The 27,206-nt window shown below is 39.5% G+C and overlaps 1 protein-coding gene across 1 annotated transcript; it reads right to left on the reverse strand.

Annotated features, from left to right (window-relative positions):
- Positions 1-1,934: 1,934 nt before the first annotated feature.
- SHISAL2A (shisa like 2A) lies at positions 1,935-21,611 on the reverse strand. The gene is made up of 4 exons (XM_021529499.3): positions 21,360-21,611; positions 13,524-13,663; positions 7,264-7,341; positions 1,935-3,294 (listed from the first exon to the last, which is right to left on the reverse strand). The coding sequence occupies exons 1-3, from the start codon at positions 21,539-21,541 to the stop codon at positions 7,310-7,312; spliced, it is 354 nt and encodes a 117-aa protein (XP_021385174.1). The 5' UTR covers positions 21,542-21,611; the 3' UTR covers positions 1,935-3,294; positions 7,264-7,309.
- Between the last annotated feature and the right edge of the window lie 5,595 nt (positions 21,612-27,206).

A 27,206-nucleotide genomic window follows, 5' to 3' on the forward strand; every position in this document is an offset into this window, starting at 1 on the left:
TGTTCCAAAGACCAAGAAATAAATGGTGTTGGGAACTTGGACAGATCCTGATGGTGGTTGTTCAGATGAGGTTTTCAACTTTTTCACTTTTTCTCTGCAGCAGAGATCTCCTATATTTTTTTTTTTCTTTTTAACCAGACATCCTTCATATGGCTCCGAGCCAATTTTCCAAAAAAGCCAGTCCATTGTAGAATCCTCTCACCCTCTGCTTTTAATACAGTATTACTGCATCTCTACCCCATTATTCAGTATCTGTTAAAATATGTACTTTTTTCTTAAATTCCTAAAGTTCCAACAAATTACTCTGAAAATAACAAGATCACTTCAAAATCTATTGGACAAATTTTTTAATTCCTCACTTCACCTTAAAAGACAGGATTCCTGTGAGCTTCAGGCTAACAGAACAGAACTTTAAAGCTTCTCATTTTTACTCCTAGGAAGTAGCTGAATCTATATTATTTCCTGCCTCAATTTTTCCAAAACTTGAAGGACGTAATAGTTGTGAGGATCTCTAGCATTTTTCATTCAGTAAAACTGTGACTTTTCTTTGGTCTTTCTTCCATAATTTAAAAATCGTTAAGGATAAAGCCTTCAGAAATTATACTTAAAAGTGATTAATTATGAAAATCATTATTTACTTGACTGATTGTGTAGCAACATCAATTATTTATTTTCTACTTAGACCCAAAGTCAGATAAAGTAATGCAAGTGAACAGGCAGTTACTAATATTGCAGTATCTAGAGAATGGTAGAGGATGGCAAGGGTAGATCACTTTGCTGCCACTGCTGCCAGTTTGACTCCAAGGGAAGAAGCAGCCAGGCCCAGAACTGTCAGTGGGGACCAGCCAGCCTGGCCCCACTGAAATCCATCAGGGGCTGCTGCTCGTGCTGCTCTGCTGGTATCTGTGTGTGCACAGACACAAACACACTTTCTATGTCCCACAGTCTGAGAAGCCTGTTTCACACAACTTTTATTTTGGCCCTATGATTAGAAAAACTCATCAACTTTAAAAAGCAATAAAAAATGCTCATAGCAACTCCTGTGAGATATAGTAGCTTCTGTATGGCTGATGGCACAACAGCCCTGAATTTGCTTTATGTGGTAATTTAAGCAATTTAAGCTTAAAACGTTCCCAGGGCAAAAATTAGGGCTATGTCTAACAAGTACATTAAGGCTTATTATGCCTATTAAGCACAGGGAGTCATGCTTGTTGTGACTGCAGATTACATTTGAAAGCTGTTTTGGGCAGTGTGCTAATTCCCTAATAAAACCTGTGTGGGAGGTACTTTTTGGTGACATTTAGAAACCCTCAATTACAAAATAACTAGATAAAAGGGCAAAGGAATGGGTTTTCCTAAGCACAGTGACAGAAAACAAAAACACACATTGGACCTAACTAAAGAACTAGAACCACTCTTTTTGCATTCTGTTTTTTACTTTTAATTCTGCTACTTTGGTGTCTTAAGAGACTCAAAATCAATAAATAGTCCAGTATGCAAGGGGAAAATAACCTTGTTATTTGAGGAATCAAAGATTTTGAAGTTGCCCAAGAGACAGAAATCAAAGATATTTTGATTTGCAACACTCAACATATCAAGTACGTCTTGTTACTTTTAAGTATCTTTATAATTTAAAAATTAAAGAAGTGCTGACTCAAATTTGTATGAAGTTAAAACAACTTAAATCTTTCTTTTTTATCTTCCATAAATCTTTTATTGGTGGTTTAAAATTAAGCATATGCTTCCAGAATGTTTATCTCATGTCTGGCATCCTCCGAGGAAACCAAATGGCAAAACTCATAAATCCTTCCCCTTCTGCTCTTTGACAGTCCCAATCAAGAAAGTTATGAGGCCAGAAGATCAGGTTTATGACCTGTTGTTATAAAAACATTTTCTTTATGTATCCAATGTGGCTTCAATTTTCTCCCAGTCCATCGTGGCAAATAGCAGTTTAATGAGATATTATATACAGACAGCTATGGGAAGAACACACATCACATTCTCTACTTCAGTGGGAGGCACTGGTGTATTGTTTCACAGAAGAGCAGGTGAGATCAGAAGCACTTTGGGGTTTTGATGCACAGTACCAGACAGCTACAGAGTTTAAATGTCAAGCATTATCACACAAAAAGATGTCACTCCCAAACAGTAGACAAGGATTTTGTCTTAACAAGTTGAAGTATAACTGCAGACAAAATTGACATGGTAGGTAAATATTTAGGCCTCATCTGCAAATGCAAGTTATAATCTGTCTACTGCCTTAATATCAATAGCATGGTTAAACAGTTTTGAAATTCTTTTGATCACTCACCTTACAGAAGCCTCACAAGATGAAAAGAAATCATTATCATTAATGTTCATGATTTCAAGACTGAAAGCTTGAACAAACTGACAACTTAAATATGACAGTTAAGATTGTGTTGGTTGTTCCTAAGACTTCTGGGGAAATAAAATGTGCAAGTAGAGCTCTTTGATTACCTGAAGGAAGTTTAACACTTCACAAATTAGTGATCCAAACTGAAATACTACTGGAAAATTTTAGTTTGCTTCCCAAGAAATATTCCAACATCTTTTGATGAAGAATCTGCAAAACAATTGTGGATGTTTATTTCAATTAATTTCTGTGTATACTAATGCCAGTTGAAACAGCTGTTAAAATCTTAACTTCCCTACAAAAACTTATTCTTTATTAACTTCACCTTTTGTTAGAAAATTCTCCCATCAAAATAATTTCAAGATTCACAAGAATCTTCAGAGGAAACAAGGTGTGGGGAAATGATAAATTAAGAAAAATACAACATAAATGCCAGATTTTATTGAGGTACTACATTCACGTTGGTTTGTGCACTGAACAGTCACATTTGGCTAAAGACAACCATGTTCATGACATGAAGACACCACACTGAGATGGCACATGAGGAAAGCTTAAAATAAAGCTTGGTCAACATGGTGTGCCAAATTCTGCTCTGCTTGACAACTGCGTTATCTCACTGGAATTGCACAGGGTAGAGACAACTTGCATGAAAATGAACAGCAGTAGTTGACATGTGCAAATCAAATTACACAATTTCTTAGTATAGCAACCATACAGAAACACAGCCTGGCACAGCTTCAGATTGGCCTCTGGTTATCAACAGTGGTTGTAAGAGCCAGGAAACACCTCTGGAAGAGTGAGTCAGTTCTCGTGGCTTATGTTCACAGTCCATCTTTGTGGCTTAGGAAATGTCTTGAAGTTACTTGGCTCTGTCAACAGCTTGTTTTGGTGGAGGTTTTGTTAGGGATGCAGCTCTGTATCTGCAAAATACCAGTAACAGTTACAAGTTAGACTGAACAGGGGAAGAATTTTTTCCTACAAAAAAATCCAGAACAAACCACACAGCTAAATCCATTTCACTGGCACAGATACTTCTTTCCAAGTACCTCATTATATTCCTAACCTTTATTGGGTGAAGAACAGCACCCATAAAGGGCATTACTAGAGCTATGAAACACTAAGTGCCTCCTCTGGGGGTGTTTGTGGATGGGTAGCTCTGCTGCTGCTCCTCTGCTGGGCAAGTGAGAACTACCCCCTGCATGTGATAAAAGCCCACACACAATGGTGCTGAAACAAAACAAAAAAGGTTTTATAGATAAACACAGTCATTCATCTAACATTTCTATGCAGTGCTTCTTGGAAAATGCACCACTAATATCTATATCAAACCATTCATTTAATTTATTTTTAATGATAGACATATTCACAATGCACGCCTTTAACCCTGAAAGACACCAGAACATATTCCAAACTACACTTGAGGAATTTCTATACAAATAAATTGTTCTACTGCTCATTAAAGCAGGATTGATTCTGAGGTAAAACACAACAGCTGTTGGTACAGATGGGTTTAGAAGCAAATGCTTGTCTGGATATGTAAAATAATGGACACACACTGAAGACTGGCTGGACAATTTCAGCTAACTCATCTATTGACAGAAGTTCTGAAGCATGAAATCTTGGACTCAAGGCAGATGGTAACTAGCAGCAAGAGCATCCTGACAGTTCTGTTTCACTGAGAGGAATGATGCTCATCTGAATTATCAATGATACTTTTTATGGATTCTAGATTATTTTCTGCTGAAGACTCTGAGGATGGTTACACATTCCTGATGAACTTAAATGAAAACCTAAGACATACATGTAAAGTTAGATTTGTACCCTTCCCCGGCAGTGGCAGCTGAGAAGGTAAATTCTGTCCTGGAGTGTGTCAGATAAATAACCAGCTGCTCAGAAGAGGGGTTATCCTGCTGTATTGAACCATGGTGCATGTGAATGTGGAGTGTGGTTCTGGGTTCCACAATTCAAAAAGAATGTTAAGGGACTCAAAAGCATCCAGAAGAGACCAACAAAGCTGGGGAAAGGGTTGGAAGGACAGGTGGAATGAGTGTCCCATGAGCAGTGCCTTTGGGTTTGTCTAGCTCAGGGACAATTAGGCTGAGGGGTGACCTCACTGCTCTGTCCAGCCTTCCTGATGAGGGGAATGTGGAGAGAATGGTGGCCCTGGCACAGGTTGCCCAGAGAAGCTGTGGATACCCCATTCCTGGAAGTGTTCAAGGTGGGATGGAGCTCTGAGCAACCTCGTCTACTGGAAGGTGTCCCTGCCCATGAGAGCAGGATTGGAACTAGATGATCCTAAAGGCCCCCTCCAGCCCAAACCATGCTGTGATTCTCTGATCAATTCTTCCTGGAATCCAGTGAAAGGATGCCTGGGAATGGTTCAAAGCTGCACTAGGGGAGGTTTTGACTGGACATTAGAAAGCATTTCTTTACTATTTTGTCAGCTTCTTTAATTATACTTGAGGATATAGTTTCTCCTCTTTAACTACAGCACCTTGATTTTTATTCTATTTCACTTTATTTTTATTTCAGAACATTTCTCAAGGGCACAGAGATAATTCTGAAAGGTAGTTTTAGCCCCAGAGTCTTGCAACCCTTCTCAGGGTGGTGTCATTCAAAAATTTTATTCATGTGCTCTTTAGTCCTTCAGCCAAGCACTTACTACTTTTCTGGGATAATGTGCCAGACACTTCCCAAGACATCCTTCTTCCCTCCAAAAATGCACTTGAGAATGAGTCACTGAAAATTTCTCTTTGACTGCATTTTCATAATGATCTGTAATCACAGCCACTTGTTCCCATTTACCTGATAGGTAAAATTACCTTGACAAAGAGAAATTAGATTGATTTGTCATGATCTGTCTTCACAAAATCTGTGTCAGATTTTTCTTGTGCATAGCTCAACTACTTAATAATTTATTGTATTATCACTCTAAGTAAGAAGCAATGCCTTTATCTGCCTAGCTTCTCTCCTTTCCCTTTGGAAAGCTAAGAGCTGTGTTTACCCTTTTGCTGGAAAAGAGCAGGCAAACAAGCTTGAATTATATGCTGAACTACACTAGGCACAAGGGGTCCTGTTCCTAATTAAAACTCAGTGAATTTGGCAGAAGAAATACGCCTGCTAAAGGAAATCTAATTGGCACCTGTAGCTTTCTCCCAGCAGTAGAAATTTGTAGCCACTGATGGACTTTCTGGCTTAATGCTTCACTGTGAAGTGGCTCCCCATGATAGGTGTGGGTATAAAATCTGCAGCATACACATGTAAAAAGCAGGAGACAAAAACCAGTGAGAGACCTGGAATTTCAACTGACACTCAGCCATATTATATGTTGAAGTTCAGAAAAGATCCTTGCCTCCTTTTCCATTCTGAATCAGAAAACAAAAAGGCTCACAGGCCAAGGACATAATTTTCCTGGATTTAGCTCCAAATGAGATCTCAAGTACTTTTAGTCTTCACTACAATGCCAGCCTCATTTTGAAACAAAAAAAAGTTGAGTAATTCATCCACAAAAAAAGCTTCCAGATTTTTTTGTCTTTATATAATGCATGCATTCAAACTCTACCCAAGTCATTTGCAGCTCTCTCTCAATTCCCTCCCTGTAAGCAACAGTGGTTAGCAGGCACCCTATAAACATCAGCCTCTCTACCACAACAGAAAAGCAGGCGATGAGAAGCATGAGGAAATGAGAGGCTTATGGCCTTCAAAAAGCAATGTCACATTCACAGAGCTCAGCTCATCTCAGTACTTGGTGCCTGCCTGGGATATTTTTGGATTTTCTCACTACAGACGGCTTTCTGACTGCAGGATCCATTTTAGTCTTTCCATGGCATTTTTCTCCCACAAGCCATTTCATTTGCAACAGCAGAAAAAAAAAATGTGTGGAGGTGGTTAGGAGTTTTGAAATTAGTTTTGTTACACTTCAGTATTTTTATAAGGACAAGGAGCCAAAATCAACTTGTTATGCTGATAAAGAGCTCTGAGAAAGATGCATTTGCACTTGGGATGCATAGTGTGGCTTTTTTTAAGGGCATAAGTGAAACAGGAAAGTCTTGACTCATTTACTTTCCTGCTCATCTGAAAACAACTGCTGAGCAAACAGGACCACTTATTTTTCTTGTGATAGACATTGCTGATCTGCAGCTATTCTCAGATTCTTTGACTGTTAAGTCATGAGTTTTCACCCCCTGCAGAAAGTAAAATGCATGTTTCATGCCATCTGAAGTCCTTTGCATTATTTATAAAGTTCTTTTAAGTCTGAAATACAACTCATCTGTACTGGGGTACATTTTAAACACTATTCTGCATGGTCTGTGCCATAGGCAGTTTGACCTTTACACATGATTTCAGCATAAAAATAATTTTATTGCAAGATAACCCTCTCCAGCCCTGTAGCAGAATTTACCTGCCACTGATTCCTGCACCCCCAGGAAGAAATGGAAGACTGAACTGCCCTATAGAAACTTCACTGCTTTCACCCTTTGTCATATAGGAGCCTTTCTGGCAATTCGTCACTAAAGAAATTCTTTTGAATAAGTTACAGTGTCTGCCTCCTTAGTAAGCTCTGGTGCACCCAGGGCAGCTCAGGGAAAGGACAATAACAGCATAAGGGAATGTAATCTTGTCTGGCACATAACCATGATGGAGTATTCAGTGCCAGTAAATCTAGAAGAGATTTGTCTGGGGAAGGACTCTGTCCAAGTCTCTGCAGATACATCCCCGTGCAAGGACAGCATCAGGGCAGTGTATAAATGAATCAGCCAGAGACAGTTTGCTAGTGCTTTTCAAAAAGTTAAAAACCCACATAAAGAATCACTTTATAAAATCCATGTAAAGAGTAGAAAGTATACAAATACAACAAAGTAAGATAAAAAGAAATGTTCTCGTGGTACCTCTTTTCTTCATAGCATTGGTAGAATCCGTTCAGTGCCTCTGTCTTTAACATATTGAACTCCCTCTGGCCTCACTGTCTGTAGAACAAAGGCATTTTTAGAAGAATTAAGATCATTAGTCTTCCATCAGTTGAAGTAGTAATACATAGATATGCTCACTGTACTAGAAAAATCACAGTTCCTGGAATCTTCTGCAATTTTTAGAGGATGAGACAGATTGGATCCATTCCACTTTGCATTCCTGGGCCTCAGGGAGGCTGCAGTTATTAACTTACTTGTGTTAAAAAGGAATAAACATCAAAGTGAAGAGCAGTTTAAGGAAGCAGCACTGTGGTATAAGCTGGGTTTGTAGCAGGAAATCAGAAAGTCTCCTCAAAGAAATCAGACTAAAAATTTCCATACTCAAGAAAACAGACCAGAAATCTCAAACTTTCATCCCTCTCCAAACATAATCAGTCACTGTTGCTTTCAGTGCACCTTCATCCAGTGATCCCAAAGCTCTTAGTGTGTGTAGGGAGGCTCACAACATTTCTTTGCAAGTGCTACCCAAGTTTTATAGAAAAATTAATGTGATGACAGGAGCATATAAAACTATTTTTAGTTAAGAATTTTACCAATTTCCCACAAAATCTTTACTTCTGGCATCTCCCATCTTTGGAGCATTTGGTTTTGAAGCTTAGTAGCATTTGACTATGTTTTTGGTTTTTTTTTTAACTTCATAGGTTAATGTAAGTAATACTTAAAATTCCACCAGCTAACTGATACAGACACCTGCTTGGAGCAGAAAAGCAGTAATCTTTTAATTCAGTACAGATAACTGAATTTGCCCTACTGACCAGAGTAACTAAAGCAAAGGCAGCCTCCAGTGGATCATTGTAGGAAGGGAGGATTGAGATACTCTGGCAGCTTCCACTGATCCCTGCTGACAGTTGAGAAAACAAAGTTCTAGAAGAAAATACTTTCCTAAATGCACTTATAACTTTATTTTCTTTCTTACCTGATATTGGTTCTTTCATTCCCTTCCCACTTTCCTCATTCTGTTTTCAGTCCTTATTTTCTGCTACTATGCTTCCCATTACAGTCCCCATATCTATGAATAACAAGTCATATTTGGAGTCTTCCCTCCCTTTTCTCTGCCCTAAATCTCAACCCTGTACAAGATTTCTCTCTGCCAGGCTCCCTCTCCATCTTTCTCTCTGCTCCCCACCCACAGCCACTGCTCCACTTCCTGGCCCCCAGGACTTCCTCCATCCCCTCCAGGACTGCTGCCTCCCTGCTATGCTGCTCCCAGCTCCATCAGTCCCTTCCCTCTTCCAAAAACTCTCAGGAGCATTCAGCTCCTTGCACTTTTCTCCTTTATCTGCCAGCTCCAAAGCCTCTCCCTGCTTTATCCTGTCATCTATTCTCCTTATGGAACTCATCCATCTTCCTCCCAGGCCACCCTGTATTTCCCATTACCCTTTAGTTCAACAGTGTCTTTGACCTCATTTTCCATTTTCCCAAGTGTGGGCCAACACAAAGAGACAGAAAAGATAAACTTAACTGGGCAGGGTACTTTTCTCCAAGCCAGTATGTGAGGAAGGAATTTAAAAACAGATTCACTATATCCAAAAAGGAGTGAAAAGTTGAGAATGATAATTTTTTAATTTAATAAGAAACTGAAGCAAAGCAGATTCGGAAATGGGAATTATTTGTTATTGAAGTGTTTTGAAAGCTGTATTTTATTTTATTTTGTTTGAATTGAAAAAAACTGCAATTTGGTTTCAAAAATGCAAAAATGGGGTTTGATAGTTTAGCATTTAAAAAATCTGCACAATAGTATTTAAGCTAAGATCTTAGTTGAAAACAACTGAGTTATTTCAGCTGGGAAAAAAACAAACCCAAAGAGAAACAAAAATAATTCTTATCAGTTACAGAGGAAGGCACTTTATTTTTGAAGACTACAGCAGCTGTGGGCATATTTGTAGTAAAAAACCTGATTCCTAATGAGCTGTAAAAATCTCACTGCTACAAGAAAGTCTGGGAAATTTAAAAGCTAGAGTCCAATAAAGACATTTCAAAATTTAACCTATTCTAGTGATGTGCCCTTCCACAAAATTTAAATTCCCAGCTTCAAAACAGAAATTTTATTCATTAAAAAAAAAAAAGAAAAAAAAAAAGAAGTGATTTTTTAAACAATTGAACCCATTTAGATAATTTTTCCCCATACAGAAATCTGAGGTAGATGACTGGCAAAGACAGAAGTAGCCTAACTGGAGAAATTTAAAGCCAGATATGGAGTTCTTACACCATACAGTTGAAATTACTACTAAACCTAGAAGGCAAAATTATGAATGTAAACTCCAAAGGCCAAGCAGTGCATCTCAGTTCAGACAACAGTTATCTGATTTCACAACCAATAGTAAGATAATTGTACTGAGCTAAGAAGGACAGTGTGTGAGAGTTTCGTGCTTTTTCATCAAAATACCTGAATATTTCAAATATGTGAATAACCCCCTACGAGGAATCTTTAATTAAGGAGAGAAATAGGGACAGAAAAGCCATCTGGCTATTTTTCAAGCTGTGTTTTTCCTTGTTATGAAATGGAACCATGAACTTTTGCATATTATGATGTTACTGCTTTGCAAGAACTAGGAATTAATCACTTCTATTAAAGCACATCTTCCCTAGCACTTATGATTAATTTACAAGGCCACAATTCTTTCACACTCCAGCCCAAAGGTCCCTGCTGTCTGACTCTGAACACATTTACAGAGGTCTTCCAGTGATAAGTTTTAAGGAAAAAGTATTGGTTACCATCATAAAATGTAATTTGCTATCCATGCTTTGCAGTGGCATGCAACACTTAATCTCAAAGGTCTTGCCAGACCTAGCAGAAACACCAGGGAAACTCAGAAAATGTGTTCAAAAACTGTTTGGGTCACCAAGGTGGAGAGACTCTCTCCACCTTTTACATCTCTGATGGCAAAGCTCATTCTCAGGGTCCAGCTGAGATGATCACTGCCCTCCCATCAGCTGCTGGTCAAGGCAAATGTATGTGCATTTTTCCCAGAGTCAAGGTGTGCCTCTGGATTTCCCCTTTTCTGACTGTTTACAATTCCCATCCTGACAATTATGCAATATTTACTGAGTCCTCCTCATCTTGCACTGTGGGGACGCCCTAGCATTATGCATTCAGCCTTAACAAAACACTTAAAATCCTGTGACTTCCTAGGGGGATAAACATTTTGAAGGGGATAAACCTTTTGCAAAAATAGAAGGTTTTTGTTAAAAGAAGAACACAGGATATGACAAAATTCCCTTTCACCTTGAATAAATACATCATGTTTGCGTATTCAAGGCTTGGATATCTTTGAGGCCATCTTTTACCACTGTTACAGGTCTCCAGCCTTCAAATGGGAGAAACAAAAACATCTACAATGGGTTCAATGAAAAATACTTTCTCTTGGAAAGAGCTTAACGAGCTACTGAAATGCAGGATCTTCATTTATATGTGTTTGCCTGCACATACTGTCTTGCATATTATGGATCAACTCTGCACTCTACAAATAAAAATGTCTAACTCCAGTAACATTTAAGTAGTTCTTCCTTGCCTATACCAGTGGCTGAGCTCATTTTTTCTGAAATGCAATGCTCAGATTAAAATGTAAATTTTAGCTAGGTCTAAAACATCCTTAGCTAACTCAAGAATCCAATCTGTAACAGTCATTGCTGACGCTATGGAAGACCATTTGTTTAAGACTAAACAGAAGCAAATTCCAGTTGATATGCCTTTTGTACAATCAGAAAATATAATAAAGGGCTTCATATTCAATTTATTGTTAGATTTATCATCGACCTGGAAGTTATTTCTATAAAAATTCAACAACTCAACTTCTGCATTTAGGAGAACTAGGATGAGCCCAAGAACAATGACCAACTTTTGCTATTATGTGAGTTAGGAAAGGCATAAAATAGCCAATTGTACATTTAATGAGATACGAGACTCCAACTGAGCTGATGTATTATGGGTGAAATTGAATATAATAAAAAATACTGCTTCAAAAATGAGTGCTCTATGAGTGCTCCAGGGATGCAGATGTTGCACAACAACTAAAGTGTGACACAGCCATCATCTAAAGGCAAAATTATGCTAGTTCAGAAAAAGCTGTGTTGAACTGAGTTCATACTTAAAACTCATGGCCCTCAGGCCTGCAGCTTTCTGAAGCATCTAAAAACTATTTTAATTTTTAATTTGTTTTTATTGCTTATGTACAGTTATCCTGCACTCTCAGAAGAACTGAAAGATGAGGAGAGAGGCTGTTTTTATTTTCTCCAGGGCTGCAAGCAGCTAACCAGCCATGTTTTCAGGTACTCAGCCCTTGCATGACTTCCATGCAAAAGAAACCCAAGTATGATGAAGGCAAGCACTCAGGCTTGTCAGTGAAATCCTAAAATATTTCCCAAGATCTCTCAACCTTGGCAAAGCAACTGGCTTTCAATTTCCAGCAACCCATCTCACCAACAGCCAAGCTATGAGAATTTGGATGTGAAATAATAGTTATTTGAAGTAGCCAAAGAAGCATAATAATAAAAGCGAAAAACACAGGATGAGAGCAGTCAAAACCATGTTTAAATACAAAGGAATTTTGTCCAAGAAAAGCTCCAAACCACACCCTGAAGATGGCTGGGAAAAAGCAAAGATCCCTCAGCTTCCCAGCCTCGTAAGGTTTGGAATTGTGGCTTGGATTGCCTACATGAATGCTGGATCATCAGTGGGATGCTGTTCACCTCATGATAGGAAGAGAGGAACAACCCAGGATGTGGGTTTGCAGCAGGGTTTGTGTCCATACAGAAAGATAGAAATGCCTGGCAGCAGTGGTGCAGTAGCACCTGCCTCCTTCCCAGCTCCCCACGTGCCAAACATGTCTGGCACAAAAATAAAAGGCATGAGAAATACAGCACTGCTGTCCTGGCAATGGTGTAAGAGCTGGTGCCATAGCAGGGAAATCTGAGGAAAGAAGTGAAACAGGCAACACGTTCAAAAACATAATGCCAGTTTGTATTTAAGACACAACCATCTCGTAGGAGAGCACGACAGCATTTTGTTCATCCCACCCAAGAGTTTATTTAGGCTGTTCTAGCTAACAGGTCTTAATTCTACTCTCTTTCCAGGACAAGTGTGAAGTTTTCAATTTGCAGATTAGTAGCAGTTTGCTGAATGTGTGACTTCAGCAGCTTGCTCACCTCATACCGCTACAAAGGGAGGCTTTGCAGTTCTGACAGCTCTATGAACCACTTTTAAACCAAAGCCTGCATTCTCTGGAGAACAAAATTAGACACAGGAAGATTGATATGAAGTGGACTGTGTTAACTAGACACTCTCTCTCTCTTACTGTTCTATAATAGGCTATAATTACAGTAACTCATTGGTCATTTACTGCCATGCAGTTATAGAAGCATTTTAAAATAAAAAGAAAAGAGAAAATTTGAGCTGAGGGGACTCTTTCCCTAGAATTATTCCCCTTTTTCAACCTGTTGAATTTCCAATGCCTACGTAAGTACAACATTCCTTTTATTTTCTACAGCTTTACCGGCTGAACTGCTGAAACAGATAATTTAAATATTTAGAACGTCCAAGACAAAGGGTAAAATTTATCACACCCCATCTTGCCAAGGAGACCTGAAGTCAGATTTCACAAATGTAGTGAACTGGAGCAGCAGCAGCAATTTTCCCATGTGAGTGGGTTAGTGCAGACTACATGCACTGTTCCTGCAGGCATCTGCCAACACAGCCTGGGCACAAAGGCATGGACTACTGCTACTGAAACAAAGAGTTTTAAACTTCAAAGTCTAGATCCTAGGTCAGGAAGAATTGAAAAAAAAAAAAAAGAATGACAAGAAAATAAACTTAAAATCTCTCCTGAGATCCTTACTCCTAGAATGAATCACTACTACATGTTTATGTATTCTTGACAGGAAATCCAGAGCAACTAAGTCAATAAGTCTCTTTCTGATAAAGGGGCTAATTTACCCTCATTCAGTATTGCAAAATTTCTACATTCTTCCTACTACTAAATGAATATACTAAGCTCCTGCTAAATGTTTTGAATTTAGTACAGATTTTACAGAGCAGGCATACAGCAGGACAGCTTGATTACATCTTGACATTCCCATCAGAAAGAAAACACACACTGTTGGATTCCTCCACATCCATTCAGAGACAGAGTAAGGCTTTTCCTCTGCAGGTGATAAGGCACATCAATAACAACTGGTCTTACCTGCTGTCTGTAAGCTCAAACCAGTATCAAGTTTGCTGCGTGGCTTGGTGCTGATAAACAAATAACAGAGAACACACACAGTGATGATAAAAGCAAAGAGGACCACTGCTGCTATTGACAGGCCCACGAGTGCTCCAACACTAAGAGAGAAAAACAAAAAAAAATTAAGTGTACAAGCAGCCTAGAGGACCTATTAAAATAATGTTCAAGAAGATGTCTGGAGTTTACTTGTACTCAGGCATGGGAGTAACTCTGTATTTTACTGTAAACCAAAGTTTAGAGCTCAATAATTCAATTGCATAAACTGCAGTTATTTCACTGCCCTCAGAAGGGTCAATGTCATCACACAGCAGTTGAACATCTGGTCCTCAGTGACCATTTCATGCATATTACTCCTGAGTCTGACCTCAAGTGTATTTATGAAAATGAGAAATAACTTCATGCAGTAGCTGATATCAGTGAGATCAAAAAGTTCTTCAGTGCACACACAGAGAGGGATTCTAGGGTTCCAGGCAGCTCAAAAAACATGACTATTAAAGCTGTATTTTCAGTCTGAAATGCCATTAGAATGTTAAAAAAACCCATGCAATCTATGTTATTCAATTCTGTTAGCAGCTCTGCAGAGTAGGGTGGAGTACTGTGATCACTGTTGTGCCTTTGCGTTAATGAAATAAATCTCCAGTCAAGACTGGAGAAATTCTCCCATGATCTTTGTCACAGTAAAAGGAAAGCTAAAGCTGAATTAGTTTACTCAAAATATCAAAGGCATCAAAAAAGCAGGAATTAATTACTCTGGAGGCCAAACATACAGTACTATATCAAGGTGCTGTCCTGCAGAATAAAAGCTACTTTATACATCTCCCATAGGCATACAATGAGACAGTATATGTATATACAGAAATCTCTCCAACCCTTATTTTCAAGTCTTTTCCTAACATAAAATTCTCATGATGAAGTATAATACCCAGTATAATACAGTCTAGCTATCATTTCCTACACTTTCCTGGGCCATTTGATGCCTTCTGTGCTCCAGTCCTCTATTCTACAGTCCATGACAAAGATCCTGACTTCTGGTGAAATTAAACAGCAGCCTTTTGGTCACAGATGAGGAGTCTGAGGACTGAGAATCCTTATATTACTGCTCTGCTATATTTACAATTTTGACAGACATCAAAAGGACAGAAGAGAGATTAATGTCTTGAATTCTACAGGCTCCTTCCTCTAGTCATAGAAATGCCTTTATATATCACTGCTATCAGGGAGAAGTCAACTCTACTGTGGCCTTGCAGGAAGATGAGAAGAATTGTGCCTTGGGATGTTTTTATGAATTTTATATTCAAGATACTGCAAAGCTTCTCTACCAGCTCCCACAGCACCAGCACACGGATATGTCCACAGGAGAAATTTTTTAAATCAGCAGGATGAGAGCAGTAGATATTACTATGACTTTCACATGAGGTTTTCATTAGTTACTGGTCAGATTCAGTAATGAAGTTTGGGCAACATTTAGCTCCATGCACGTCTAAAATAATTTATTATCAGCAAAATGGTTCTGCAAAGAACAAATTTACTCTTCTGAAAATTTTCAGGGTATTTATAATCTGCATTAAATAGGATATCCTTATGTTTGTGCATATAAGTACATATTAAGCAAATTTTTTCTTACTGTTTTTTGGCTTAAACAAAATTTGCAGGCAAGCAATACTCTGCTTACTATGCAATCTGAATATGACCTACACTCAGAGATCTCACCTGGGTTCTGGTCTTATTTTGCATTTTCACTTGGAACACATTGACCCAAATAGAAAAAAAATAGAAGAAATACACATTACAGAAGGCTGAATAGAGACAGAACCATGTGAAACAGCCAAGGCTCTTCAGAAACAGTTATTTGTGCTTTTTTGCACATTTATTGTACAAGCTTTATTGTAAGATTCCATTTAAATTTCAGTCCACAGTGCAGGACTAAGGAGGTTGCTTACCATTATCCAAACATTAAGCAGAGTCAGCTGCCCAAAAGCCAAATAGATCAAATACATATCAATGATAATACATTTTTCTATTCAAACATCTGTTTCTTCTTGGTTGTAGCTCTCCACCATGCAGTTGTAGAAGATGACATGAACAATACAGTTGTGTACTGCAGAGCACAATGCATTCTTCTTTGTAAGAAGCTCTGGGAGTTACAAAAGGAAAAGGCAAGAAAAACCTGAAGAACTCTCCAGGTCAAAGACTCATCATAGGTTATGTGCTACAAGAAATGTTTATCATGCTCCAGCAGCAACATGAGAAGAGCTCACCAGCATCACAGAATCAAATAGATACTCTGATCCCACTTCCTGAATGAATCAGGAATCAGGACAATTTGTACTTACTCTTTTTAAACACAATGCTTTCATACCAGATTGTTCTCAAACTGCTGAAGCCATCAACCCACAGAGAAGGTATATTTAAGTTCTATAAGATAAATTTTGGTTAAAGTTTGGGGATGGAGGGTTGTTTCTTAATTTATCTAATTCAGAGAAATTTAATATGTTTTGCATAGCCCTGAATACTGACGTTTCTTAACCAGAACACAATACTTTCTTTCATTCTTTATTAGTTAAAGCTGTTCTCAAAAACAAAACACCAAATAACTATGATCACTGAGCACTTTAACAATTACACTCTTCTGAAAATAAAAACAATCTTACAGCATGTCCTCTAGATTCTACAGCAATTACCATAGTGCTGCATATCTGCTTTAAAAAGCCCTTTCTAAAAGCATTTTTCCACCTTCCATTCCTTAAACACCGTCTGAAGGCCACCCAGCAATCAAGTGGTCTATAGTCTATAGGTCTCAGAATATGTCTTGGAGATCAGTCTTCTGACAGCAGAGACACTAAACAAGCAAACAAAAAAGTCCCTCTTGCACAGAGCTGTGGCCTCATTAGGGAGCAAAACCTTCTGTATTAACAACCCAGTCAACCCCAAAGCAAAGATCTGGCATAAAGATGGCAGTAAAGGCCATGGGGCAACCCTGACATGAGAAATGTTATGTTTGGTAGAAGATTCCAACAGACCTCTCCCAAGTTATTTTCCACAGAAAGACAGAGGCATACCAAACATTTATTTCACTGCTGTTACACTGAGTGCCACACCCAGGCCTGCAGCACAGCCAAAGGCTTCACTCAGCAGAGAGGCTCCACTCTGCCAGCAGCCTCCCCAGGGATCCCCAGGCTGTGTCCAGAGAGCTGCTGAGTGGGTCCATCGACTTGTCTGTCAGTGGATGATCAGCATCACACACCTACAGTTATTTTTAGTTCATAAAATTAGCCCATCCACACCATCAAAACCAGGGAAAATTTAAATAGTGGCTAAGCAGAGGCAATATTGCCCACTGACAAAGTAAAAGGAAGCTAATGAGTCACCCAGATTCGAGTAAATCAAATGTTCCCAATGCCATTGTTGCAGTGACGTGTCGTTCATAGTATTTGCAAAACACACAGATAAATATTCTCAAGAGACTGAAAGAATGGGCATAGGGAAACAAAAGACTTGCTATTTTAGAAAGCCAAAACAGATGCCTGGAGGTTGGTATAGCCAAGCAAAGCTTGGCCTCAGTATTAGGCCACCATGGCTCTATGGGTATTAGTTAAGAAGGCATTTTGAGTAAAACTTATATATGGCTTGACAGAATTTTAATCAAATATGCATTATTATATGCAACTTAAAAGATACAGCTTTGGAATGGATATTAGAATTCTATTTGATACTGCAATAAGCCATTATAATAATAAGACTACATAGAAGAGTGACCAAAATAAGCATAAAATATTTTAGAACAAAGAGAAACAAAAAGGCTGACTGAACATAACTGCTGCAGTTCAGTACAAATACCACACGTTCAGCATTTCTTCCCTTCCACTCTGCTTGGGAGGTGAAGCAGATGTGATAACTGCATGTGCACGCACAGCACACGGCTCTGGATGCTGAGCTGCTCAGTGTTTGTCTCACTGGGGTTTTATAGCATTTGTGTTTTGTGGATTCAAAAGCTGAATAACCTTCTGATGAATTCTGCCTTTTCCTAATGTTGCCTTCCTGTTCCATGGGCTCCTGACAACTGTAAGAGACAGCAAAATGCATTCTTCCCTCTTTTTTGAGGAAATAAGTATTCAAGTTCTATGATCAAAAAAGAACAAAAAACCAAAAAGAACCAAACAACAACAGCAAAACACCTGTATTATTTTATCTTAAATACCAACAAAAAAGTATAAGTCAGAAATTAAAAATATTATTAATTAAATACAGAAAATATTATTAATTATATGTAATAAATTCTACAGAAAATGTGAAATGTGTCAGATTTGCTCAATAGTCTATTATCTATCATTGTCCAGCAGCTCCCAGTACAGCAGGTGTTAGGATGCTGTCAAATATTGCAGATTTTGCAGAAGTGGGAGGGGAAAAGAGGGTTCCATGTTGCTAAAGGATAGGGCAGTGTCTAGTTCTAAACACAGTACAGGCAGTAGAGATTAGGCAAGAAAATAGAAGAGCCTAGGCCTGCAAGAAACTTGCTTTGTGTTGCCAAGGCTGCTGGCTTCTCTATGAACTGCTTCCATCAGAGCTGGATGCCAACGGGTCTGGCCATGTCCCTCCCACAGCAGGAAAACAAGTGAAATGTGTAAGAGTTTCCTGAAATTCTACCTGGTGTGCCACCAAACTGAAGTGATCCTTGAGATACCACCAACCACTTGTGGTGCAGTCACTGCTTTCAAATATGTGGGGGGAGTCAAGCAAATGAAGATTTAGGAAAAGAACTCCCAAGTTCTGGAGTACAGCAAAATCTACAACAGTTCCACCATCAAAGCCTCCTAATCCTTTCCCTTCCATCTCCAGACTTACCTTGACTGGTTTGCCCAACTCTTATTTAGTTTTAAATCTCAAAGGGTTTCAAGTCTTAAAAGTGTGTTCTCAAAGGCTGTGAAAGAATAATTTTGAGGATTATTTTATCATATGACTGCTACCAACCGATATCAGTAAGAGTCTAGTGATCACCAAAACATTCTGAGAGGCCAGAAAATGTTATTTTTATATTTTCTTTAAACTACTGATTGAACTTTCACATGAAAATGTATATAGTTTTCAAAATGATGTAATACTATAATGTTTCTAGTGTGTTAATAACTAAAAATTATTCTATTTGTTACTGAAAACATTTATAGGAAGTGGTTCAATTCTTACCACTCAGAAACTTTGCTTAGAGAGATAAATTGTATTTATTCACCTATTTTCTACAATGAATATAGTAATTTATGTCAGAAGTTAAGCACGATCAAAACTCCATTAATGGCAATTTCCATTAGTTCTTTTAGCAGCTTAGGGCTACTGTATAAAGAAGGAAAAAAAATCCTTAATTTTCAAAGTTTGGACCCAAATTTCTGACTTAGATGAAGGCTAAGCAGTCACTTCTCAGACCCTACAAACTCTTTTTAAAGGGAGAGCTTTCAGAGAGGTATTTTTTCATGAAAGCCTCTCCTAGGATTCAGTTCTTGGAGGCAGTTTTTGAAAAGATCAAGCTTTAAGAGTTTTCATTACAACATCCAGATGAGATGTTGCGATGCAATATCAACTTATTCCTTCCGTTTTTCTGCCATGTTGAGAAGGTTTACTGTGATTGAAACAGTCAAAGGCTATGCAAAAAAAAAATAGCATTAAAACAGTTGGGTATTTGATAGCAGAAGTGCAAAAAAGGACACTTGGAGATCTCTTCTCTCATCAGAGAAACCAAGTAATTGTGTGTCTGTCACAGAGGTGGATGGCTGGGAGATCCCCACAATCAACCCACTCTCTGCACCAGACAAAGTAGATTTTAAATAATAATACATTAAATACTAGATCAGATAAATTAAAACAGTAAGTCCACAGTAGTGGACAGCAGTAACTCAGGAGCCCTGAGGGAATGAGTTCACACGTGGAACTGCAGAGCTGCTGGCCAAGGTGCTGAGGGTGTCTGGCTGCAGAGTGCTGAATCTGAGCCTGGCTATGATACCCAAATTCACCTCCCCAAATATGAGGGACAGGTCCTCTGATGAAGACAAGCCTCTACCCAAATCATCTCATTACCATGTTCCACCCCACAGGGAGCTGATGGCACTTGCAGCTTCCTGACATAAAATCTTTAATGAAAGGATCAGCACTAGCATGAGGGGAAAACACTGCCTTGTAAATCTGCTGGAGTCTATGAAGTGTCAATAGGCACATGGATAGAGGAAGCCAGCAGACAGAGTTACATGTCTCAAAAAGCCTTTGGACAAAACCCTGCTCTGAAAGTGGGGTTAAAAAGACTGAATTTATATAGGATTAGGAAAAGGTTTTGCTACAAATGTAAGGCTGCTTAAAAACATAAGGAACAAAGTGCAAGGCTTAAGTGGTCTCTATTCAGTGTAAAGAAATGTCACTGAGACTAATTTTTATTAATGTCTTCATCTATGACCTGGAAGAAGGAAATCTGAGTTTCTGATGATCCTAAGCCCCTACAAGTAATCCAATGCTGAGGGCAAGGAACACTACAAGGCTTACAGAAAACTGAGTGAGCAGACAAAAGTGATGTACATGAGTTTCAGTGTACATAATGTAATGTATAAAGAACAAAACCAAGTCTACATAGCAATAAACTCAGAACAGGCAGTTCTGAACTCCAGAAAAGTTTTAGAGTCTTCAGTGAGAGCTCACTGAAATCGTGGTGTCAATGTGAACTGGCAGACAGACAAAAACATTGGCCACCAACAGAATGGAACTGAGAGCGAGACTGGAGGCAACATTTGGCCACTCTGTGAGTCTTGCCACACCCACACCTTGGGCATTTAGCTCTAGATTATGCACCTCCAAGATCAGCCCTGTGGAGTAAAAAACAGTATGGATGAGATGCAGCTAAAACGATCAGCGTGACATAGCATCTGCCTGAAGGATAATCCAAAAGCTGTTCAGTTTGGAAAGGTGAAAAGCTGAAAATAGATGCTCCAAATGCTCACAATATTTTAAACACTGTGCATAAAGTGAACCTGCAATTGCTGTTCACCAAATCTCACAATCCTAATACTAGAGGGCACTCAGGAAAAGTAGTAGGGAGCAGTATAAAACAGATAAAAGGATCTATATTCAAACAGCAGGTAGTGACTGCTGCCACCAGGATTGCAGAAGCAGACGGTATAAGCAAGCCCAGAAGGGGATTCGACAAAATCAAGGATAACAACAAGTCCGTAAGAAACAGAGTGGAAGCCCCATGAAGAGGTGTATTAACATCCTGACACGGCCAGCCTGGATGCTGTGGAGCCCAATCAGGCACAGCAAGCAGCCGGGCTGGCCGAGCGCAGCTCTTCCTGCCGCTGCTGGAGATCCAGCCAGAGCCAGAAGGATCCCTGCACTAGCCCGAGAGAGCACCAGGCTCATTATCTGCCCCTTCCAAGTGGAAAGTTACCTAGTGCATTATCGTACAAGGAAAAGTAGCTCAAGTCACTGGGAACTTTATGGCACGCAGCATCTTCGCGCTCAGGCCCCGGGACAGCCGCTCCCCTCACGGCCGAAGGGCGGGAGATGCTCCGGGTGCTCTGCCAGACGCGTTTCCCAGCGCTTCCTTACCAAGACCACGAGTTATTTCCTTCAGAAACTACCCTGGCACGAGCAAAAGTCTCTCCGGGCTGAAGATGCAACTCTACCGCTACTCTCGGCGGGACAAAGGCAGCCTGAAAGTGCCCGGCTACAAGTACCTCATAAACACACACCCGAGACGAACTCGGGCGACCACGGGTCTCCCGCCCGGATCCTCTACCCCGGCAGGCACCGCCGCTCCCCTACCTGAGCCACCACATGTAGCTGTGCTCGTAGGGGAAGAAGCTGTGGGGGTCATCGCAGCAGTACTTGACGTCCTGGAAGCCGCAGCAGAACACGGCGCGGGCGTCGCCGCCCGCCCGCGGGCAGCTGAACCCGCTCACCAGCACCTTGTCGGCGTTGAGGTAACTGCTGCACTCGGCGCTCATGGCGCGGCCGCCCGCCCGCTGCCCGCCCGGCGCCTCGGCTCGGTGGCAGCCGGGCGGGAGGAGAGGGGAGGCGAGAAGAAGGGAGGTGAGGGGAAGCGAGGCGAGGCGGCTGTGGCGGGCGGAGCCGGGCGGGCAGGGGCTGCGCTGGCGGCAGGGACCGCCGCGCCCACCGGCCCCGGGGCGCCACAGGGCGGGGAGCGGCGGGAGCCGCCCGCGCCCTCAGGGCGGGCAGGGGAGGGCGGGAGGGCGCCCTCAGGGCGGGCAGGGGAGGGCGCCCTGAGGGCGGGCAGGGGAGGGCGGGAGGGCGCCCTCAGGGCGGGCAGGGGAGGGCGCCCTGAGGGGCCGGCCCGCCCCGGGCTGCGATTGCAGACGCTGGGGTCCCTCAGCGCTGGGTCCGGTGTGGAGGAAAGCTTTCGGGGGTCCGTCCTTCCTCATAACCTGGGTGTGGTCTCAGGACAGGCAAAACAGGGAGAGCATGGGGAGGGATCGCGCTTCTGTGGGACTCAGGCCCCCTTGGCTTGATGAGGGGGGAAAGCTCCAGCTCAAAAGCAGGCTCAACACTTAAAGATGCAGTGCACAAAGTGAGAGGATGAATGACAGTGATGTGGCTGGTGCAAAGACTCCGGAAAAGGGGAGATCAGGAGAAATCAATGAATATTGAATATCAACAAAGAAAAACGCTAGAGATGATGGGATTTTTGTGAGTTGTAACTTCATCACTTGAGTTGTTCTGATGAAATCAGATAGAATCAGATCAATTATTTTTATGATAAAATTGAGGATTGACTTATTTGAAATGTATGCAGGAAAGTTATCTACCAAAGACCACAAGGCAGCCTTTTCACCTCAGTTATGTCAATAGTATCAGTACGTCAATAGTGTCTTGTGTTATTTTGAGACTAAGAGACCAATCTCCTGGTCATTTGAGTCACAAAGACATGAAGAATGTTTTTCTGTGATTGAGGTAAATCTCTAATGAGGGAAGGATGGCTGAGTCTCAGCTCAAAAGCCATCAGTTTGTTGCCCAGATGATGTGTATGAATCAGACAGCTAAACAACATGTGGTGTGGTTGAAACTAAGAAGTGCAGGGGTAAATGTCATGGTTTTGGAGACTGATTCAAGACTTTGTGAAGTTGCCAATCTAGTGTTCACAAGAGAGACCTAAGTAAGTCTTAAAACCTCCTGGGATGGAGAAATGTCCAAGTCCAGTCTTATTGGTATTAATCTCTTGAAATGTCTTTATGTACCTTGTTCAGTTTCTAATAACAGTTTTCTTCCAAAATGTGAATTGCCATCCTTATGTTTCTCTCTGATTCTCTTTATCTGTCTGGGATTGGTTTTTTTCTTTGTCTTATCCTTTCTTGATTTGTTTTCACTGAGGTTCTGATCATACCAGAATTCAACAACTAGGGCAGAGAGTCATGAACCCTGGAGTCATTCAGTTCATGTTTTCAAGTGAGCATTCCCAAATCAAGTAGCCAAGGGACTTAGGAATATAGAACATTCTTAGTTATTTTTGTATTTCACACTGCTGTTTTACTTTCGGAGATCTTTCTTCCATTAGTCAGAACTCAGATAACTATTTTCCTTTCAGAAATATTATTGAGGAACAAATAAAATTACCCATCACAGTTCCATGCTCAGTCTTACACAAAATCGGACTCATATTAATGAGTATAAGGTAGACTGTGTCAGAGTTGGAGTAAAGGTGGATCCTTTGTCCAAACTTAAAGAAATTTCATTTCAAAGAAAGCTGAATTGTTCTGGGGTGGCAACATCTTTTTTCATTTGTTTGTTTCATCAGTCAGTATACTCATTTATACCATGAGTACAATTTGTACTTGCCATGATTACTGGGTGACAATAATTAGCATGCTTTCTTGTTGCAATTATTTGGAAAGGTTTATATGAAACATTTGAAATTATGTTTGACTTATCTACCTCAGTGACTGAATTAACTACATAATTGCTGGAAGATTGAAATAAAAACCCATTCTCTTTTGATGAGACACTCGGAAACAGGATTTGAAGTGGGAATGGGAGGCTCTTCACTGACCAGTGGAACATGTGTATCATCTTTTATGTCAGAAGAAAACATATTTTTGTCATCCAGTTACAAAACACAGAACTCTTCCAGTAAGTGTTAGTTGTTTAGACCTCATAAAATGTGTCTCCTTCTCTCTTTACTCTTACCAAAATCAATTTAAGTTACTACACAGATGACAAATTCTCTCTGCTGAGTGAGGAGTGTGTTTCAACCTAAGAATGTCATCCAGCTTTCAGAGAAACACAGATCTTTGTAGGACACTTGGAAGTAAGAGACAATATATCCAGGTATTCAGGAGCAGCTTTCAGAATCCATCCAAAACAGGATATTTCTATTCTCTTAGTGCTGAACTATCATCCTTGTGAATATGAGTCCCTTGTGCAGTGAAGCTCTAGCTTTAATTATGGTAAAATGTGCAGACTTTCTTGGGTGCTTGCAACCCAGACTCTTCTGCAAATCTTTAACTGATTTACTGTTACTCACATTGGTTTCCAAGAGACTGCTATGGCTGTACTTAAAGCCTGTCTTCAAAATACTTGGGGCCATGGAACTGCAGCTTTCTCTTTCTTATAACTGCTTTCAAGCCTTCCAGATGAATTTATAAATGTAAAAATATGTACATTGTCTATGTAATCGTTAAAAACAATTGTGATCTTCATCTAAACTAAAATTATTGTGAGAAGTGAATAGCTTCTTATTTACTTATCCTGACTCCACAAGATAATGGCCAGCAGAACTGGGCTAGTTTAATTTTCCAGCAAATTACAGGAGTTTTTCTGGCTTTACAGTTTAGAGCAAAGGAGGCTTGAGAGAGAAACTAAACCTTACTGATTTAGCTATTCCGTTTAGAGACAACTCAAAGTGAATTGTGCCTGTGCATTGACCACTACTTAAAAGCTAAAAACAAACATTCATATTAATTCTTGTTAATAGAATGTAGGACACATTTCTACCAGCCAACCTTCCACAGAAAGTTAATTATGAACTATGATATATGTGTCTAGATCAATCCTCAAACCTATATGCAAGGTTTTCCTTAAGAGCATAACCTAGTTATTAATTGGCAAAGAGCTGCATAAATTACTTTCAAAAATAATCTGGTGGCAAATTATGCAATTAAACAAAATTGTCATGCCAAGATGGTGTAACAAACTCTGATTAGGAGTAAAAAGTTAAACTGACATCAGAGTTAGTGTAGATAACATATTTTAACATGTTACATGAGCAGCAGGCACTTCAGGAAGGCAGATGACAGCATAAGGCTCAAAACAGAAAAGGGCACAGAAGTTTTAAGTTGTGTGTACTTGCAGCACAGTGAGATGCTGTCATTTAGAGGACTAAAAAAGAACTGTGTGTAGTAGTGAGGGACTGAAATCTATCAAGAGGATATGATACATCTTGGGTTCTGCTCTCAATTCAACCACCTGTAAGCAAGTTGCATTCCCAATTGTAATTTTGTAGATTTGTGATAGTGATGGAGTTGTCTGACACTTGTATGCAGAAGTGTTTACATTTTGAGATCCTCTCTGTGCAAATGAACACATATATAAAGTATTATTATGAGTTTTTCATGTCACTCTAGAGCCCACCAATCTTCCTAGTCATTTTAACTGTACTTCACACACATTATCTTCTAATTGATTCCCCCAGTCAATATAGGGCATAGATTTTGGCTTTTAACTGTCTCTGCTTCACAGAGAAAAGAATTGAAGAGGAGAAAGAAATTTTGAGCATCAGGAAGTTGATGCTCAAAGAAGGTTTCAATCAAATTTTTAAGAGGGAAAATCAGTGAAACAGAGAAGTAGGAAGTATTGATACTGGTAATTCTGCAGTGAGGATGGGCTCTGATAAGTAATTTGTGTTTGTGTAATGGCCTCATTCTCTACAGTGTTTGTGTGCTTTTATTGGTAAATATTTCAGAATAATGACTCAGTAAAGCAAATCTTACCTTTTTGCACTTACTCTGCTATCTAGAAGCAGAACAGTCAGATTAAATAGTTTTCAAAAATGAACCTAACCAAATAGTCTTGACTGCAGTTTGTCTTTGTGGACTGGTTTTCATTTCTTTTTCCTTTTCAGAAAGGAAAATAATTTTTACTTATCTGAGTAGAAAGCACAAAACTGGCATGTTCCTTACTTACCAAAAAAAAAGTCAATCTGACACTGCCTCAAGCATTTAACTTTGCTTTAATTTATCCTACTTGTAAAAGATAATTATTTATAATTTTAGAGACACAAATACATGTTGCAATGCATTTTCTACTTGAATAGAAGGATGCAAATTTTAAAGGGATCTAACAAGTATGTAAGGGATGATTATGGGGACAGTTCTGAAACACAGTTACTCAATTACAAGACAATTAGAAATTAGAAATGACGGGCCTGTTATTTCAGAGTATTTAAGCAAGGTCTCCATCAGAGGTAGCCCTTGTAAAACATGTAAGTTTCTTGATCTTTTCAGCATTTATTCTACACTAAGCAACAAACCAGAAAATTATAGATTCACAGGCTTACATGAATTGCCACTTTCTATCACACTTTTGAATTTACTTTGTCTAAAATTGAAGATTAAAGAGAAATACCTAAGTAAACAAATTTGAAGTGCTGACTTCTACACATCAGTGAATAAATAATGCAATAAATTATCTTCCCACCATTTTCATGGTAAACTCAAACTGAAGCTTTTAATTTTCTTAATTTTGTTCAAACTCTTAGGCCAATAATTTAGATTTAGTCTTAGTAAGGATATTTTCAAATACCTAAAGTTGTTTTGTTATAAAATGATATACATTCTTTTGCATATTTTTGTGGGCCTTGGCTCAGAATCCTTTCTGTCACTTAGTCATCACAGAGAACTTTCATTCTAATTTATAATTCAAAAAGATACAGATACCAATAGCAGCCATAATTCTTCCTCTTTAACCCTCCCACACAAATGTCTTTATATTTTGTGTAGGGGGTAACATTAGCTATTGTTAAAATTCTGCAGCAGGAGAGAAACTTCCTATAGGAGCCTATTTACATTTGCTTCTTCTTTTAAAAAGCTTTATTGTTGGGACTGAAGTTTTCTGTCCTGTGTGAAAGAAGGTGTTAAGGCCAAAGAGTTGGGCTCTGACCCATTTTGGGTTAAGAAATTGGAACTGATGTGACAAATGTAAGAATTGAAGGCTGGGATTTGGCAGTTAAAGGGAACAGGGATAGGGTGAAGAAACAGGAGTAGGAAAGAGGCAAATTGAAAGGACAATGCAAAGATGACCAGTCTTTGGAGTAACAGGAACTCTGTGCCCTACCTATGAAGCTTGGCACAGAACATCAGTTGTCTGCTTGTTTCCTTTTTTATCAACAGGCATGTTTAAATCCTCTGGAAAAATGTCTGCTTCATTTAATTCTCTTTCGCACATATGATGACAAACAGTGACTTTCTTATTTCATTAATTTGCATGGCAAAACTCTGTATGGTGATTTGAAATATTTCAGATGACTCATGTCATTGCCAACATGAAATTCTGCTCGTTTTCTCTATTTGCTTTCAAACAGAAGAAGTTACATGTACAAAATTACATTAAAAGAATATTGTGTTACTCAGAATTTAGAAATGCCAGACTTAGAGCTAATAA

This window comes from Lonchura striata, chromosome 9 (genome assembly GCF_046129695.1).
Source record: "Lonchura striata isolate bLonStr1 chromosome 9, bLonStr1.mat, whole genome shotgun sequence".
Taxonomy (NCBI): Eukaryota; Metazoa; Chordata; class Aves; order Passeriformes; family Estrildidae; genus Lonchura; species Lonchura striata.

Bases quoted from the DNA above. Each gene is read 5' to 3' on its own strand.
- SHISAL2A (XM_021529499.3), bottom strand. From the start codon at position 21,541: ATGAGCGCCGAGTGCAGCAGTTACCTCAACGCCGACAAGGTGCTGGTG. The intron at 13,664-21,359 runs GTAGGGGAGCGG...TTTCTCTCTTAG, and splicing joins AGCTACATGTGGTGGCTCAG to TGTTGGAGCACTCGTGGGCC. The intron at 7,342-13,523 runs GTAAGACCAGTT...TTTGTTCTACAG, and splicing joins TTTGAGCTTACAGACAGCAG to ACAGTGAGGCCAGAGGGAGT.